This window comes from Mangifera indica, chromosome 3 (assembly GCF_011075055.1).
Source record: "Mangifera indica cultivar Alphonso chromosome 3, CATAS_Mindica_2.1, whole genome shotgun sequence".
NCBI lineage: Eukaryota > Viridiplantae > Streptophyta > Magnoliopsida > Sapindales > Anacardiaceae > Mangifera > Mangifera indica.
The window spans coordinates 89,816-102,588 of NC_058139.1; the positions used below are offsets into that span (position 1 = coordinate 89,816).

Genomic DNA, 12,773 nt, shown 5'->3' on the forward strand with positions numbered 1-12,773 from the left:
GCTTACAATAATAGCTATCAGACGACTATTCAGATGGCACCTTATGAGGCATTATATGGTAGGAGGTGTCGTTCTCCTCTTCATTGGGATGGGATAGGAGAGAGAGATGTGTTATCCCAATCCCTTGGGCCCGAATTGACCCAGAAAATGATTGATGATGTCCAACTGATCAGACAGAGAATAAAACAAGCTCAAGATCGACAGAAAAGCTACGCAGATCATCGACGTCGAGACTTGGAATTCAATGTAGGTGAATTTGTATTTGTAAAGGTTGCTCCATTCAAGCATTTGATGAGATTCGGAAAGAAGGGAAAGCTAGCTCCCAGATTTATTGGTCCATATGAGATACTTGAGAGAGTTGGTAAAGTGGCTTACAGATTAGCCTTACCAACGAGTATGGACCGGATTCATGATGTATTTCATGTCTCATCGTTAAGAAAATGTCTTGGTGATCATTTCCAGGTTGTGAATACAGAAGATATTAAGTTATCAGAAGACCTTAGTTATGAAGAAAAACCGATTCAGATACTTGACAGAAGAATTAAACAACTAAGGAACCGACAGATTCCTCTAGTAAAAGTCTTGTGGAGAAGCCAGAAGTTAGAGGAGGCTACCTGGGAAATGGAGCAAACCATGAAGGAGAAGCATCCAGAGTTGTTTTTGTGAATTCCGATGACGAAATTCTTGTGAGGGGGGAAGAGTTGTAATACCCTCAGGTATATTTCAGGGGCAATTATGTTTTTTGACCCTGTTTTGAGATTTTTCTCATTTTAAATATATATATGTATGGGTGTGTTTTTTTTTTTTTTATATACATATATATGTATACCTAAAGAAAAAGAAAAAAAAAAAAAAAGAAAGAAAAGGAAAAAGACAAAAAGAAAAAGAGAAAGAGATAAGGCTTATTAGATAAAGAGAAAGAGAAGACTTTTCCATTATTTTGCATCTTCTTCCGTAAAAAGCTCCAGCAGCCACATTCTTCATACTTTTCTTTGCTTTCTTGAAGAAAATAAGGAAGGATTGGAAGTAGTTTGGAAGAGAAGAAAGAAAAGAAAAGAAAAGGAAGCACTTGGAAACTTTGGTAACCAAAGATCTCCTTTCTTCTCCTTTCATCTATATTTATATGCATGTTATGTGAATATGTTAGAGTGTTTTGGTATTAATTTAAAGTGATCTTGGTGATAAAGGAAGCAAAACAAAGAGGAGGAAGCCAACTTTCAAAGATTTGGCTTGAAATAAGGTAAGGGGTTTCCTCCTTGTTATGTGATATGTTTTAGGGTTTTGGTTCCTTAGATCTATATTATATATGTTGATTTTGATGTTGAGGAATATTGTTTTGCCATTTGGGATGTCTATGTATGTGATTTTGTTCATGGCAGAAAGTTACAGAATATTTACAGTTTTTGCCACTGAGTTCGTCCCATGTTTTGGCTGCCTCATTGAATGAATTATGAGTGCTATTATATCTTGTTGGAAAGCTCTTTGAATCCTCTTTCCAATGATATATAGCTTGTATGAATTAGAGATCATTTGGACTGTTAAAGATTGTATAAACCGAAAGGACTGTTTTACTAAAGAAAAACAGGGGAGGCAGTTTTTGCCACTGACTTTATCTGCTGTTTTGACTGCCTGATTGAATGAATTATGAGTGCTATTATATCTTGTTGGAAATCTATTTGAATCCTCTTTCCAATGATATATAGCTTGTATGAATTAGAGATCATTTGGACTGTTAAAGATTGTATAAACCGAAAGGACTGTTTTACTAAAGAAAAACAGGGGAGGCAGTTTTTGCCACTGACTTTATCTGCTGTTTTGACTGCCTGATTGAATGAATTATGAGTGCTATTATACGTCGTTGGAAAGATCTTTGAATCCTCTTTTCAACGATATATAGCTTGTATGAATTAGAAACCGTTTGGGATGTTAAATTGTATGAAAAAGAAGGTTGCCCTGTTAAATGACTGTTCTGTGAACAGTGTTTTGCAATTTTGGGCAGGAAAGAAAGAAAGAAAAGGAAGAAGAAAGGAAAGAAAGGAAAGGAAAGGAAAGAAAAGAAGGAAAGAAAAAAGAAAGAAAAATAAGAAAAAGAATTTAAGACTCAAGATTTAGGGGTTGTCCCAAGAGTAATGTCTGGTGAGTTATGAATAAAATTAAATGGAAGCAAATGTAGTAAAATATAAGACCCGTATGTATGCTATAAACTATGAGGGGGCACTTTACACTACACCGCCCGCAGTAGGGCACGTCCGCAGTAGGACACGTCCGTAGTAGGACATAGACCCCTAGTAGGGTCCGCTCGCAGTAGAGCATGCTCGCAGTAGAGCTTAATTCAGAGTCAGAAATAGTGTAGTGAAAGAAAAAGAGCTTGAGCTTAATAAAAAAATAAAAGGTGCCAAATCCCTATAGTTAGCTTCCAGGAAGTATTAAATAGACACCAGATGGGACAAAGTATAACCCAAATAGTAAAGAGTGAACTAAATTACCCCCTCAATCTCTTATAGAGGTTAGGATGTGGGGTTGAGTCCCAAAAGTGAGTTTGAACAGGAAAAAAGGATAGTTTACTTAATTTTTCCCCTTACTGAGTGTTCTTATCACTCACTCCCTTTTCTTTCCTGATTGCAGGTACAGGTGATCGAGGTAGCTGCGAGGCAGGGTCAGGTCAGCGTAGGTAGATCCAGCTGGAGCAGGTTATCTCTGGTTTTTATTACATGCATACAGTAGCATGTTCTTATGGACTTTTGACTTTTGAGATTATGGTACAGTTACATATGATTACTCCCTATTTTCAGATACTTTCAGATGAGTCTTCATATGAGTATATACATCTTTTGTTCGCTTCCAGATTTTCAGTTTTCTTGGAATACTTTCTAAACACTTTTAAAGATGCGTTTATTGTAAAGTATTTTTAAAAAGAAAAAAATAGACGCTACGAATATTAATTCGTAACATTTCTCCTTTGATGGGTAGTACTTCTAGGGAGGGATGTTACAACCTTGCGAATGTACTCTGCCTAAGACAATTGCAATATACCTCTCTCCTTATCTCTGTTAATTCTCATTCCAAGAATTTGTTTTGCTGCCCCAAAATCCTTTATCTCAAACTCATTAGACAGTTGTTTCTTTAACTTTTTATTTCTTCTAGCTACTAACATGTCATCAACATAGAGTAATAAAATAATGTAACTGGCACCAACCTTTTTGAAGTAATAGTAATGGTCAGCATTGCATCTCAAGTATCCTTTCTTTTACATAAAGCCATCAAATTTCTTGTACCATTGATGAGGAGCTTGCTTGAGACCATTCAAGCTTTTGGTTAACCTACATACCAGATTTTCTTTTCTTTTTTTTGTGAAACCTTATGGTTGCATCATGTATATCTCCTCCTCGAGATCACCATGTAGAAAAGCGGTCTTTACATCTAATTGCTCTAGATATAAATCTTCTACTGCCATAATGCTCAAGATTGACCGAATTGTGCTCAACTTCATAACAGGAGAAAATATCTCTGTGTAGTCAATGCCTTTTTTTTGTTGAAAACCCTTGACTACCAATCTAGCCTTTTACCTCTTAGAGCCATCATGTTCTTCCTTAATTCTAAAGACTCATTTATTTTGGAGTGTCTTTTTACCCTCTGGTAACTCTGTCAACTCTTATGTATGGTTCAAATTCAGAGACTTCATCTCATCCTTCATCGCTAGCTCCTATTTGCTAGAATCATCTACTTGACATGCCTCAACATGGCATTCAAGCTTCCCACCATCAGTCAGTTGTAGATAATTTAGGTCATACTTCTTGTTTGGTATTCGACGTCGCTTAGACCTTCATAGTGTATTTACTGGATCTTTTAACTCATCAGGGTATAAATCTGTAACTCCGTTTTTGGTGGTTCTTTTTCTATAGTCTCCTTGGCTTTTGATTGTGTACCTAACTTAGGATTCTTACAAACAAACACATCATCATGATTAAGATAGTTAGGTTCAGATACTCTCCCACTAAAAGACTCTATAGATTTCCTATCTTTATACATAACTTTCTCATTGAAGATGACATCCCTGCTTCTAATCATCTTCCTACTATTTTCATCCCAAAGCTTGTACCCACATTCATCATCCCCATAGCCAATAAAAATACATTTAACAAATTTTGGGTCAAGTTTGTTTCTAGCATTATTACTGACATGGACATATGCTACACAACCAAAAATTCTAGTATGAGAAAGTTTTACCTTCTGACCATTCCAAATTTCTTTGGATAGTTTGAAATCTAAAGGTGTCGATAGACCAAGATTGATCAAATAAGCTATTGTATTGACTACTTTTACCCAAAACAATTTTGGCAAACCAGCGTGTAGCCTTATGCTTCTAGCTCTCTCAGTCAATGTTCGGTTCATACGTTCTGCAACACCATTCTGTTGTGGAGTACCAGACACGATCCTCTCAAGACGAATCCCACTCTCAAAGCAGAATTTCTTGAACTTAGAATCTTTATACTAACCACCATTATCTGATCGCAACTTTTTAATCTTCAAATCAATTTCATTCTCAACCATTGCCTTCCACTTCTTGAAGGCATCAAATACCTTAGATTTTTGCCTCAAAAAATAAACTCAAACCTTTCTTGAGTGATCATCTATAAAAGTGACGAAGTAGTATTTTTCGCCAACTGAGGAAACTGGTGCAGGTCCCTAAACATTTGTGTGAACTAACTCCAATTTCATTGCCTTCGGAGTTCTACCTGTTTCCTTAAAGCTCACCCTTTTCTGCTTTCCAAAAATGCAACTTTCACACATGTCTAGGTCAAACGATTTCAAATCTGGTAACTTGCCATTCGAATGCATGACTCACAGTCCTTTGGCACTTATATGCCCAAGCCTCTGATGCCATAGGTTGGGTTCATCTATACTTTTAACTACAGCAAGTAAACCACGTCTATCTATAGTTGTGTAAAGAGTTCCATTCTTCTTTCCTCTGGCGATAGTCATAGCTCTCTTCGAAATCTTTCAAATATCTCCTGAAAAGGTTGTAACGTAACCATTTGTAGCCAACTGCCTAATTGAAATCAGATTTTTCTTTAAATTAGGTACATGTTTCACATTATCCAAATTCCAAACAGATCCATTCAGGTTGATCTTCACTTTTCCTCACATTACAGATGATTGAATATTCATATTTTTACTGAAGTCACAAATTATTTTCATGGTTTCTCTAATCGTTGACTAGTTTCTTAGAAGCTGTAGCTTAATTGATAAGGTGATTGTGCTACAACTTCAGTCTATAAGATTGATCATTTAGCATATATGATAATATATGTTATTGCGTTGTATTTTTGGAGAACTTTTGTGTAATTTTAGTGATATCTGATGAGTGAACTGAATTTGGTGATTAAGCTCACCAGTTGTCTATTAATCTTAGGAAATATCTGAAGTTTGCTTTTTTAGTGGACAAGGTAAGACTGTAAAGTCTTCTGCACAATCTTACAGTTCCAGACTTGTAAAGGAACTTTGGAATACTTTGTGCCATCTCTATGAAGAGTATGAAATTGCTTGTAAGGACTTGTAGTATTTTTTGTTGTATGGTTGAGGAACATTACCTCTTAAAGTTGGTGTGAAAGAGGGCCAAGAAAAACTATTATGAGAGTGGGAGGACTAGACATCTGAATCGCTTGGGCCTGTGCACACCCGAACTACATAAATAAGAGATGTGGCTGGGGAATGTAAAAGCAATTCGAAACACTTTCACCAGGTGTTACTCAATAAAAGCAAACCTAGCATATTCGATTGTTTTATCTCTTTACGAAATCATCAAGCAAAATGATCCTCTTTCCGTCTCAAACACATTGATTCACACCAAGGTCTTATATTTTTCTTAATTTTAATTTATTTTAATAATTTGCCCCTAGTTTTGATTAGTTGATTTGATACCTGCTACAAGTTATGTAGGATTTGGATATGTTGCCAAATAATTTTACATATATATCCATTGAAGGAAATAATTGATCGAGATGTTTAGGCAGATACTGATTTTGTGTTGTGTAGGTTGGCTCTGAATTTCATGGATTAAATCCTTAGATTATGTATTTTTTAATCGTAATTAGGCCATAAAAAATGTATGTTGAGTTGTTTGGTTTGACTATGAAAGGCTGTTGGGATTGTTGGGTTGAATAGCAAAACCCACAGGAAAATAATGCTAAAATGGATAAGGGGGAGAAAGATGTTGAAGTTGTTGTGCATTCATGTTGGTTCTACAAGGAAATTTCTCCACACTATCTCTTCCTAAAGAACCTCAGACTGACAACTTGGAGAATGAGAAGCCTCCGGTAAAAGAGCGAAAGAAGCTAAGAGCATGAGATGCAGTTGCGAGAAGATCACCTCCTATTGTATTTCTTTCTTGATTGATTGATTTGGACTTGAGTAATTCCTTTTTGGGTGGGGCACTTCTTCTCTTTTGTGGTTCCTATGGACTATGATATTGCTACACGCTTGGGTTTGAATGTTGGCATTTTCATCCACATCTTTTTTTTGATATGTATTCAGATGCCTCTTGAGATACAAAATATCATTTTCTTTGAATGATTCATGAGCATGTATGATAGCAATAGCACTAGTTCTTTTGATTGGGGAGCTATAACAAGAATACTTATCAACCGATCTCCTATCAATTTTGATGTCATCAAATGAATGGAGTTATGTCTGAATTTTGTTTAGGAACATATTATGGAGAAAGTTGTATTGTTGAAAGAAAGCTATTGATGCAATTTGGTTGGCATGAGTTTCTCCAAGTTGAATTGAATTGCTTTAGTTGGGCACAAGTAGAAAAATAAAAGCTAACCATTTTTGTTTGTAAGGGGTAAAAAAAAAATGAACCATTCACTTTACAGTTAAATTGAACTTTGATTCATTCGTTTTATTATGATAAATGTTTGTATTTATGATTTAATTTTGATGGATTTGATTATTCTTTTGATGATTTAGTTATAAAAAAGCATATTAATGTATTTGTATGGGATTGAATCAATTTTTAGGCAAAATGTTGATTGAATATTTGTAATCTTCGTATGTTACTCAATTTACATAACACAAGTTAATTGGAATGATTAAAAAAATCCCCACCAAATAGAGGACCCTCTAAGCCCAATTGGATTTTGATAATTTGTACATGTTATCCAAGGGTTGAAAGGGGTATTGTAATTTTTCATAATTTGCGACGTGAAATGGTGTTTGGATTCTTTTTTTTATCCTACTACATTCGAAACTAAAGTACTAAAAACTTTATACAATATACTACAGAAAGATTGGTTTAGTGTTAAAACTGATGATAGGGTTAAGGTTAAGTTAGTGTTTTGGGAAAAGGTTGAGGGAGAAGGACTATTTCCCACCCAACTTTTGATGCATTCTCAAATTGGCATCCACGGCAGATGAAAATCCAGTTTTCCCACTCGTGACCAAACTGCCGTCCAATTTTTCCATTTGGGATAGGGGTAAAATCGTCATTTGCTATTTAAAACCTTAAAACTTTTAAATTTAACTGTTTCCCCCCTCCAGGTTTTAAAAACTAATAACTAACCCATCCTCAAAGTTTGAAAAGTTTAGATTTCACCCCTGGGGTTTGCTCCTTCTCCGGCCACCATCGACGACCGACGCATTCGACCGATCTCCCAAAGGTTGATGATAATGTTAAATTATATTTAATTCAATATATTGTTTATGTTTTTTAATAGGTGAATGAATACTTTCTTACACGTGTTACAACCAAAGAAAATCACGGCCTACGGCTTTGTGCGTCAAGTTTATGTCACCGCTTACGCCTGATTGTGTCAGCTGCCAAGGCATTGGTTCGACGGTTAGTAACAGAGAAAAGTTGAATTAGATTAAATTAGAGGATGGAGTAGAGAAGCCATCTTATTTTTGTAAGCTACAGTTATGGAGCATCCTCAAACTGTCAAGGATTGCCTTGGCTGGGCAGCAAGAGATCCCTCTGGACTTCTATCCCCATACAGCTTCGCTCGCAGGTGTGTTTTGTGTTTCTATAGTGTATCGTCACTCTTTGTTTTAACCCATTTCTAATCGAAATTTTTAATTTTTCAGGACTCTCGGAAATGATGACATTTCACTAACCATCACCCACTGTGGAGTTTGTTATGCTGATGTTAGTTGGTCCAGAAATAAACTTGGAGACACCAAATATCCTTTGGTCCCTGGGTATGTATCAGTATCCTCACACTCGGTTACTCTTTTTTTTTTTTTCTTTCCCACTTCCTCAAACTCATGTTTCCATAATCGTTTCATGTGCATACTAGGCATGAGATTGTTGGAATTGTGAAAGAGGTGGGTTCAGGTGTTAGCCGCTTCAAAGTCGGTGACCATGTTGGTGTGGGTACTTATGTCAATTCCTGCCGAGATTGCGAGTATTGCAACGGTGGCCTTGAAGTTCATTGTGTAAAAGGTGCAGTTTTTACTTTTAATGGCATTGATGCTGATGGTACCGTCACGAAAGGTGGATATTCTAGTTACATCGTTGTCCATGAGAGGCAAGTGTATCATGATGCTTAATTTTTCTTTTCATTTTCCTTGGTTACTTTTCTTTTCTGGAGACTCCCTGGGGAGGCGTTGTTACTGATTTTCACCTCATAGACTTGTGGATAGACATACACTGGCAGGGGAACCATTGTATTTCCTTGATAGGATTTAATGGAAATCAAATTGCAAATGTTGTGTTATTTTAGTTTTGACTCTTTAGTGTCTATTTTGTTTTTGGGAAAACTATGGATTGAATTTGATTGTGTATGACAATTGATGTCAATGTAATGGTTTTAATTCGGTTAATTCTACCCAGCTAATTTAGAAAATATTTGCCGCAATAAATTTGTTAATTTGGGCATTGATTGGATTAACAGGTACTGCTTCAGGATACCCAACAACTATCCATTGGCATCAGCAGCACCTTTGCTTTGTGCTGGAATTACTGTTTACACTCCAATGATGCGCCATAACATAAATCAACCGGGAAAGTCCCTCGGAGTTATTGGCCTTGGTGGTCTTGGTCACATGGCAGTGAAGTTCGGGAAGGCTTTTGGACTGAAAGTAACAGTTTTCAGCACAAGTGCTTACAAGAAAGAAGAAGCCCTGAATCTGCTTGGTGCAGACACATTTGTCCTCTCATCTGATGCAGAGCAGATGAAGGTAAAAATATGTTAAGCATTCGAAAAGCTATAGTATAACTGATAACTAATCATAGTGCTTTTCTAAACTGGTTTTATATATGCAGGCCATCAGTAAATCACTTGACTTCATAGTTGATACAGCATCTGGTGATCACCCATTTGATCAATACTTGTCTCTTTTGAGGGCTACTGGGGCTTATGTTCTTGTGGGTTTCCCAGGTGAAATCAAATTCAGTCCTGCAAGCCTCATTATTGGTACTTTTACTTTCCCATTATTTAGACATGAAGTGACTTCATCACTAACCGAAGATTGTTCATCCAAATACTCGCAGTCTTGAAGTTTAATTAAGTGCTTTAATTGACTTTTTGGTAGGTGCAAAAACCTTTTCTGGCAGTGTAACCGGTGGTACAAAGGGGACCCAAGAGATGTTGGACTTCTGTGCAGCGCATAAAATTTACCCACAGATAGAAATGGTTCCAGTTCAATATGTGAATGAAGCTCTGGAGAGGTTGATAAAGAAGGATGTGAAGTATCGATTTGTGATTGATATTGCGAACTCCTTGAAATGAGCTCAGGGGGGCTAAGGCTCTAGGGGAGTTACTCTGTTGAATGCAGCCTGTGTTGATAAATAATAATCGAACATATTGGAGATGGAATCATAAACTTGGCAATAATAGCCTCTTTGTTATGTTTGTATCCGGTTATGCTTTTGGAAAATATTATTTTTCTATTTCTAATGACCACTTTGTGTTCTATTTTCAAAACAAGTGATTAGCCTTTAGCATTTTGTTACATGTGGAGAAAACTCTTTTTAGGGGAAGGTGCCAGAATTTCATGGGCTGGTTCTTGTGGCCAGATGTCATTACAATTACATCCTGGTAGGTATAAAACAAAAGAATAATGTTGAGCATGATAGGATATTCAAACTTATGGCAATTGCCAAAATAGATCAAATGCAAGAGTATTTACTTTGCTCTTATGGCTACCTTTGTCAAGTTATTTCAGTGGAAGGATGGAGTGACAGTTTTCTTTTCTTATTGTTTACCGATTGCCAAACTGAATGGGAACTAGTGTTCAAGTCTTGAATCAGATGCATTATTAGGCAATTGGTCAGCCGACAGAAAACTTGATAATAAATAAATTTATATTTGATTGGATTCTTTTCACTTGAGACAAGGTCAAGTTTGAGTAGTGGAAATCTCTAAAATTTTACTGTTGTGACCAAGTCTCTTCAATCATCCTCCTGTTGAGAAACATTACTATCTGCCATTTTGCCCCATAGTACACAGTAAAGTCCCACAATAATGAGAAATGCTCCCACCAAGCTGTAAACCAATTAAAGGGGTTAAATTTTCCTTTTTCAGTTCATAAGCTTTAGTTGAGTGTTTGTATAGATTACCTGCCCAAGTGAAGTCTCTCTGCAAAAGCAACTGCTGAGAATATTCCCACAATAACTAGAAGTAATGGACTGAACATGGCTGCAAAAACTGGTCCCTTTTTGCTGATGCACCATGTTTGTAGATAGTATACTGACGCTGAGATTATAACTCCCTGAAAACCAAGGCAGCGTTTATTTGTGATTATTCAACTGTGGATCAGGTCATCTATTGTCATTCTTTTGCCGTTAGCATAAACACTTACACAGTAGATGATGGTCAAGAGTTGTACATTCCACTCCAGCTTCCATAAGGCTGGATTTCTTCCAAAGAACAAGGCAAGGCAGGCTGATTGCAGTGACGCGAAGAAGCAAATGAGAGTGTTGAGCGATAAACGAGCTGGGTAGACTTTGAAGACCATAGCCTATGAACACGATAATAGAAACAATTAACGCATTGTTTATCTGAATCCAAATATGCATTCAGATTCAGTACCTGGAGGATTAGCCACCCACTCCAAGCAATGTAACTGATTAGAATAAGGGCTGAACCTTTGATCCAGCTTTCCACGGCAACAGGATGTTTGGAGGAATACATGTTAATGAGGGGCCTGTGCATAAAGCTTTTCAATTGGTAGTCTCCTTTCCAAAAGGTAAAAATTAGTGATCCGCCAATGCAAATAATAGTACCCAACACCTTTGCACTACCTCTAGCAGCTGTAATCTTCACTTTTTCCATCCTGATCAACATCAATTATTAAGAAAACAACAAAGTTAAAGTAACCTTTTTTGAAAGGGAGCACAATTACCCAAGCAGAGACGCCATGAGAAATGTCAAACTGGGGATAACATTACTCAAAGCACTTGCAACTGTGGGAGAAGTGTAGACTAAGCCAGCATAATAAACATTAAGATGGATGGTAGTCCCAAGTGAGGCAAGCACAAAAATCTTCACCATCACTGAAAATGAGAGCATGGGGCGCTGTTTCCTGCATATGAGTTCTCATCATCTCTTCTCTTCTCTTCTTTCAAAAGAAACACAAAAGAATTACAATCCAAAAATGAATAGCTCACCTTTCCAACATGTAAGCAAAAGGGCCTAACAAAAACATGGCAACTATATGACGGTAAACCACAAAGACGAACTGATTGAGTCCCCTCTCAAGGGCAATTTTGATGAGGATGTTTGATCCACCATATGCTAATTGTACAAGTACCATGGCAACGTAAGGTCCACATTTTTCCATGGCAGAGGACTTTGGTATTAATGGTGATATCCACGGCCAGTCCACTTCTATCTCTGGCCAATTTACTTATCGCAACCCAAGCTTCAATCAGTTGGGCTAAATAACAAAACACAACTCTGAAAACAAGAAATATTCATCAACACAGAATAAAAGACAGTTGCAGAGAGTATCTGATTCTGAAAATATTCCCCATTTGTTCGGCCATTATTCAAACAACTTTACCTGACAATTAGCTAGATTTAATTATTCTTCAAGGTTTTGATGGGTGAGTGAGAACAATCGCAATAAACAAGTAATATATCTTTTGGTGCTTCAAGTTGCCACTAAGCTTACCTCTGCATTTCCCATAACTTAATGTCACAGGCCGAATTTTCTCTACTTGCCTGTGCAGCATCCTCGATGCGCCGTCTCGAGGATCAACCTTGCATGCGCCCACATTTTGGCTTAGGATCACTGGTTTCGTCTTGCCTTAGATTTATTAGGGGAGAAGCTCCAGCTCCCGACCAGTTTGTGCAGGGTTGGCCTAATCCCCTCTTCAATGCACTACCCTAACAATATTGTGCACGCCCCGTGGCTGGAGCACTCACAACTACAGTTATTGCATCCATGAACCCAATGACCACGCACACTCGTTTTTAAACTCCCCCACTCAAAATGGAGCACACCTTCGTGCTCCGCTCAACTCGCAAAATACTCTCAGTCCTTCATTGACCACATCAAATGACCACACGATGAATGTCTCCCATATTGGCTAAAGGGACACCCGACCACCTTTCTAGCGCGACATACCCCGTCATGTCACTCTCCACATGACACCCGAAAGACCCCCATCCTCCACCTAGTGCACCCCCTCATTATGACATGATGTATTCTTGGCATTTGCTACTTAATTTCAGAATTTTCGCATGCCTCGCGCAGAATGGTTAATCTATTGCCACCTGCAATTTACTTGGAGGGATCTCTTTTACTACTGCAGCATTGGCGATGGT

General features: G+C 37.3%; 2 protein-coding genes across 2 annotated transcripts; one reads left to right on the forward strand and one right to left on the reverse strand.

The window, feature by feature from the left end:
- The first annotated feature begins 7,848 nt into the window (after positions 1-7,848).
- On the forward strand, positions 7,849-9,929 carry LOC123212584 (probable cinnamyl alcohol dehydrogenase 1). The gene is made up of 6 exons (XM_044631761.1): positions 7,849-8,009; positions 8,086-8,199; positions 8,298-8,528; positions 8,895-9,180; positions 9,266-9,416; positions 9,535-9,929. Exons 1-6 carry the CDS (start codon positions 7,921-7,923, stop codon positions 9,729-9,731), a joined length of 1,068 nt encoding a protein of 355 aa, XP_044487696.1. The 5' UTR covers positions 7,849-7,920; the 3' UTR covers positions 9,732-9,929.
- A 301-nt stretch (positions 9,930-10,230) lies between these two features.
- On the reverse strand, positions 10,231-12,122 carry LOC123212586 (WAT1-related protein At5g07050-like). Its single transcript, XM_044631762.1, has 6 exons — positions 11,612-12,122; positions 11,347-11,526; positions 11,034-11,277; positions 10,804-10,962; positions 10,562-10,713; positions 10,231-10,487 (listed from the first exon to the last, which is right to left on the reverse strand). The coding sequence occupies exons 1-6, from the start codon at positions 11,782-11,784 to the stop codon at positions 10,394-10,396; spliced, it is 1,002 nt and encodes a 333-aa protein (XP_044487697.1). The 5' UTR covers positions 11,785-12,122; the 3' UTR covers positions 10,231-10,393.
- Positions 12,123-12,773: the final 651 nt, after the last annotated feature.